Source organism: Vipera berus (genome assembly GCF_964194415.1).
Source record: "Vipera berus genome assembly, chromosome: 3".
Lineage (NCBI taxonomy): Eukaryota > Metazoa > Chordata > Lepidosauria > Squamata > Viperidae > Vipera > Vipera berus.
This window is the reverse complement of record NC_138204.1, coordinates 3,889,257-3,895,362: the sequence shown is the minus strand read 5'-3', so window position 1 is coordinate 3,895,362 and position 6,106 is coordinate 3,889,257. Positions and strand designations below refer to the sequence as shown.

The following is a 6,106-nucleotide window of genomic DNA, read 5'->3' as shown; positions in this document are numbered from 1 at the left end:
GGAGGTTCATCTGTGTCCTCAGGGTCACCTGAGTGGTGCAAATGGGTGGGGAGCCTTCTTGACTGCAGGATGTTTTTCTGCCCTGGATGCCTTCATAGTTGAAGACGGGCGCAGGATGATGGCGATGAGTCTGTGTTGTGTGCATCACAAACTGAAGCGCAAATGGTTCCTGTAGTCTGCAATGTTTTCTGGAAGTCCGTTCGTGCTCCCGCACCGTTCTGAAACGGATTTCCAGAAAACACTGCAGACTACAGGAATCGTTTGCACTCCAGTTTGAGATGTAGACAACACAGACTCAGAAGGGACCCAGGGCTGGTCATCTGCATTCTTTTGAGAGTCACTGAGGCCACCTGGAGGTTTTATCTGTGTCATCTTTCTATAACAGTTCTTTCAGCAGTTCCAAGAAGGCTCCACATCCATTTGCACCACTCAGGTGACCCTGAGGACCTAGATAAACCTCCAGGTGGCCTCAACGGCTCTTGAAAAGGATGCAAATGACCAGCTGTCTGCAAGGAGTATAAATCCTTCCATCCTCCACCATCCACTCAAGAGCTGAAGAAGCTTCCTGGATGAGAAGCGAAATGTCTTCAAAGAAACAAAAAGAAAGTCCAGTTGCCTCCTGAAAAAAGTACCTTTGGGAATTCTTAAGTACTTGAGTTTTACTCGATTTTACACCCTTTCTTGTCACAGCTGTTAAGTGAACCATTGCAGTTTTTAAATTAGTTACATGGTTGTTAAGTGAATCGCCAGTGACTTTGCTTAACAGTCGCAAAAGGGAATCACACAATCCTGGGACATTGCAACTGTCGTAAGTCAGTTGCCAAGCGTCTGAATGTTGACCACGTGACCACAGGGGATGCTGCAATGGTCGTGAGGAAAACCAGTAATAAGTACTTTTTTTTCCCACAGTGCCGTTATAACTTTGAACGATCATTATTTTTATTTATTTATTTTATTTTAATCCCATTTATATCCCGCCCTTCTCCGAAGACTCAGGGTGGCTTACAATCTAAGCACAAATCAATGTGCTTAGCAATAGCCTTCATTCTATGTATATGTCTGCTTATTAGGGCTTTCGCTTTCATTTCATTACATGAACTAACCCTAACTTGAGGACTTCCTGTATTTTTTAACTTTTGTATTCCGCTTTTTTATATTTATTGCCCTGTACACCGCCCTGAGTCCTTCGGGAGAAGGGCGGTATAAAAATATAATAAATAAATAAATAAATAAATAAATAAATAAATAAATATTATCTTTTCCCAAATGTGTAGTAGTTAAGTACCAGACTCAGCAACCAGCAAGGAAAGACATCAAAAACCAGCTTTAAAGGCCTAGAACAGGGGTCTTCAAACTCGGCCCTTTTATGACTCATGGACCTCAACTTCCAGAATTGAAGCATGCCTGGCTGAGGAATTCTGGGAGTTGAAGTCCGTGACTCATAAAAGGGCCGAGTTTGAAGACCCCTGGTCCAGAAGTTAAAATCTATCCCCCATTGCTCCTTTTATTTAAGAGTAGGACCCCACCAGGCTTTTGTTTCAATTATTTTATTTTTAAAAAAATTAAAGACCTCCATGGCACAACTTCTCAGCACAATTAAGGGTTAGTTTCAACAATGACACTACAATTCCATTCAGGTAAATCCAAAGAGAAAGAGAAGGGGTAAAAAAAAAGCCCAATCTAAATTTCAACAAAATAATAATAATAATAATAAAAAAGATCACTTCAAGCAAGATCTTTTTTTAAAAAAAAAATCAAATTTGCCATTAGGACTATTTATACTGCCCTTACTTTTCCTTTTTTTCTCTCCTTTTCCTGCCATCTCACACAATGCCAGCCCACCCACCCCTCTCCCAAGGGAAAAAAAAATATCCCCAGGAAGTGCTGAGAAATTTTTAAAAAAGTGTTCTGATACAACGTATACAGATGAGGTAATTTACAACACAGACGTTGACACAATCTGCAAGTTTTGGGCAGCAAGGCCAGGATAAGCACCGGACGTGTTTCTCCATGCCTTCCCCTTTTAAGATGAGTGGACTTCAACTCCCAGAATGCCCCAGCCAGCATGGCTAGCTGAGGCATTATGGGAGTTGGAAGTCTAACCCATCTTTAAAAAGGAAGGAATCGAGAAACACTGGTTTACATCAATCCCTCAACCAAATTATTTCCGGTCTTGGGTTAGCTTTTTTTGATGGGATACTGCTCCCCCTGGTGATCCCCCTAACCCACGTCACCTCGCACCCGGCACCCTCGACTCCTGGGTAGCCCTCGTTCGTCCCTTCATTCACCCTACTTGCCAAATTCAAGGATCCAAAACAAGAAAGCAAAAGGGCCGAGTCCCCGGAGGAGCTGTCCCTAGTGCAAATCTAGACATGCCTGTGCTGCCTTTCCCAATTTCTCGCAGGCGCCAAAGTACCCACTGCGGGAAAAATCCAGCTGGCGGGCATTTGGAAGTCCTTTTTCATTGGCCGAGGAGAGGAAAGCGAGGGTCCTGTGCTATTGCTTCCTGCTCCGGCACCCGGGGTCTCATCCTGCCCCCCAATGAACACAAAAATGGCCCCACAGGAATTCCAGTGTCTCTGTGTGTGTGTGTGTATGTATGTGTATGCATGTGTATACATACGTACATACATACATACGTACATACATATATATAAAAAATGAAATTCCAGGGCTTTTGAGGCCTCCCCAAGGCAATTAACAGGCCTCTCGTAGCAGTGTCCCAATGGAGGCATCCTACAGGATGGGAAGGGCTGTTCCAGCTATGGACCCCGGAAATCTGGAAGGGGGGTGAAGGTCTTCCATCCTGCCCTTCGCTGCAGCCACACACACCCCTTTCGACATCCCAGTGCAGAAGGAAAACGCAGGAAAGCCCCCCACCCCAAAAAACCCCCCTAAATCCAGCAACATTTTGGCTTGGGAACATGCTCCTCGTAAGGCTTCTGAGCTGGGCTCACGATGGCCGCCGAATCCTGGCGAGGTGCCAAAAGAGGAACGGGGAGAAGTATCGGGGTCGCAAAACCCCACACCCCACCCCCGGGTCCGAAGCCCCAATTCCGGGGCTAAGAGGCTGCGCGTAATGCAGAACATTGGATGCTGGCCCAGAGAGAGCGTCTCTGCGCACAGGCCAGCTTTATACCTAACCTTTGATAAATTAAAAAAAAAAAAGTTTATTTACAGCCAGGAATTCCGACGTCGGGTATTTCAAGCTAGGCAGAGTGAGACCCATTTTACATACGGAGTCTTCTGCGGGGCGTGCGTCGACAAGACACACGGCCCAAAAAGGGAGGACACACGGTCCTCCAGCAGCACGCTGTTGGCCTGTTTTTGTGGTGTTGTTGTTTTTCACACCCTTTTTTTTGGGAAAGTTCACAGCCCGCTCGCGCTCTCCGCTGGCTCCCTTTTAAGTAACACGCAGGCACGCACGCACCGGCCTCTCTCACATGGCACATGGAGGGAGGAAAAAAAAAAGGGGGGGACAGGCGGGCGCCCCCACATCAGCTCCTTTTGTTTCCCAAGATCTAACCTGTTCGAAGTTTGAGATGTGTTTTTTTTTAAAAAAAGAAAAAGAAAAAAGGAACAACAGGTGAAAAATTATTTTCCAGAATCCCAGAAGACGTTACGGGGAGAGCTTTGTGCGGTGCGGCTGGATCTCTTTTGAGGAAGATAAAAGATCGGGATGGCAAGGCCTGGAGGCTTTTAAAGACGAGAAGGCGACAATCCAATAGGAATCTTGACCGTTGTGACCTCTTTTCCGCAACCGAGTTCGTTCCGCGCCGCTGCAGAAGACGGCGAGGTGGCCTTCCAGAAGCCCGGTGTGTCCCCCCCCCCTCCTCTTGCCAGCTTCCCAAGGCCGGAATTCAACAGGGATGGGAGGGTTGTGATGGTGACACGACGTTTCCCCTGCATTGGGGAGGTTGGGGGGGGGGAGAGTCTTGGGGGCACCGGTGAGTCGGAAGGGCGAGAGAAACCAAGGTCAGGAAGAACCGGCGTCCTCGCTTGGCGGCGGTCAGGACAGACGAGAAGCGGTCCGTGGAACGCTCGGCGGGCGGATTTTGGCCAAGGGGTTCCTCTGAGTTACAAAAAGTTCAAGTAAAAAAAGAAAAAAAGGCAGGCGGGCGGGCTGGGAGGGAAATTCGGCGTGAGAAGATCCATCCATATCTATATATATCCAGGGAAAGAGAGAAAGAGAGATATACATATGGATGACGTGACTGAAGGACTACCAATCAATCCACAAGCAACGCTTCAGATGCGGCTCTTCCTGTCTCTCTCTTGCCGCCCCCCCCCCAAACGTTGGCTACAAAGTGGCTGCGGTGGTGGTGGCGGGGGGGCGGGTGGGTGGAGGAGGACCCTCAGCCCTAAGGTGGCTCCAGTCCGACATCTGGGAGACGGGGGTCCTTTTATTGCTGAGCCCCTGCGGCAGCAGGTACTGGCATTCCCAATGGGTTGGCTGCGGCAATCACTGGGGAACCGGCTAGAGGTCCGAGGGGGGGAGACGTCGCCACTGAAGAAATGCCTGGGGGAGGGAGGGGGGGAAGAAAAGGAGAAAATTAGGGACCCTGAGAGAGTAATTTGCCCCCTCTCCCCCCCCCCCAAAAAAAAAGAACGGCTTCTGGTGTATTTGGTGTTTGCAAACATTTCAAGACCCAACTAGGGAACATCATCAGTGCTGGAAGGGAGTGGGGTTTGCAAGGGGGGAGGAAGAGGAGGAGGAAGAGGAGGCAGGGGAAGACTGTGGGGTCCTTGGACTCTCTGAGCTTGTCTTCTTGCAGACGTTTCATGAGCCAACTAGGCAACTTCATCAGTACTAGAAGGGAGTGGGGTTTGCAGAGTGGAGGAGGAGGAGACAACCGTAGGGTCCTGGGTGCTCTCTGAGCTTGGTGATTTTCTTGCAGAAGTTTCATGACCCAACTAGGGAACATCATCAGTGCTAGAAAGGAGTGGGGTTTGCGGGGGGAGGAGGAGGAGGAGGAGGAGGAGGAGGACTGTGGGGTCCTTGGTGCTGCCTGAGCTGGGTTGTTTTCTTGCAGATGTTTCATGACCCAACTAGGCAACTTCATCAGTGCCAGAAGGGAGTGGGGTTTGCAGAGTGGAGGAGGAGGAGACAACCGTAGGGTCCTGGGTGCTCTCTGAGCTTGGTGATTTTCTTGCAGAAGTTTCATGACCCAACTAGGGAACATCATCAGTGCTAGAAAGGAGTGGGGTTTGCGGGGGGAGGAGGAGGAGGAGGAGGAGGAGGAATGTGGGGTCCTTGGTGCTCTCTGAGCTTGGTTGTTTCCTTGCAGACATTTCATGACCCAAATAAGGAACATCATCAGTGCTACAAGGGAGTGGGGTTTGTTTATATGGGGCAGTGACTTGCCCCGTCAGGGCATCCAAGCAGCGGAATAGGATGCCTTACGGGAGAAGCAGCCCATTTCCCATTCCAGCACCCCGGACCGACCCACCTGACAGCATCCCAGCACTGCTCACAGGTGTGCTGCTACCTGGCAGGTTGGCTGAGTTCATCCGAGCCTGGTCCTTCACAATTGGGTCTGGAAAGACAAGAAAGGAGAGGACGATCCCTCGCATGAACTACTCGGAGCCGAGGGAAGGGGGGAAAAAAAATTACGATGACCATCACGGAGTCTGCTCGTTACACTTGTCAGCTGTGATCTTTTTTGTTGCTGCTGTTCTGGCGGTCAATAAGCAAACGCCGTGGTCATTAAGCAAATCCATGGTTCCCTGGCTGGGAGGATGCTGCAAACGGAGGTCAAGGTGTCAAGAGTTGATAAATGCCCCAAATTTGGTCACGTGACCAGAAGGGGAGGGAGCCTGACCGTCAGAACTTTGGAAGCCCAAGATAGGTCCGTTGCAACTTCGAGCACTTGCTAGGTAACCGGCCGTTAAATCAAGAATGATCTGCGTCGAGAAAATAATTTAACAGCTAACCAGCTTATCTAATGTGAGATGTATGATGTAGTTATGGGAATGACTCAGCAAGGTCTGTGTCTCTTTAAGAGCCTTTGTATAAAGGGAAGGCTCTGCAGATGTGTTTTTCTCTCTCCCGTTTCCTGCTGTAACTGTGGTGTATTGGATCCTGCGGTATTAGCACGTGTGTGTA

At 49.1% G+C, this 6,106-nt stretch overlaps 1 protein-coding gene across 3 annotated transcripts in view; it reads right to left on the bottom strand.

Annotated features, from left to right (window-relative positions):
* Nucleotides 1-1,392: 1,392 nt before the first annotated feature.
* The window catches only part of CSNK2A1 (casein kinase 2 alpha 1), a 45,352-nt gene continuing 40,638 nt past the window's right edge, over nucleotides 1,393-6,106 (bottom strand). For 2 of the 3 annotated variants that reach the window (XM_081323805.1, XM_081323806.1), the window contains exons 12-13: nucleotides 5,451-5,537; nucleotides 1,393-4,519 (exon numbers count right to left, since the gene is read on the bottom strand). In XM_081323805.1, the coding sequence (XP_081179931.1) occupies nucleotides 4,404-4,519; nucleotides 5,451-5,537 (203 nt within the window). In that variant the 3' untranslated portion in view covers nucleotides 1,393-4,403. The remainder of the gene's footprint in view (nucleotides 4,520-5,450; nucleotides 5,538-6,106) is intronic. The other variant, XM_081323807.1, reaches the window with a different exon arrangement.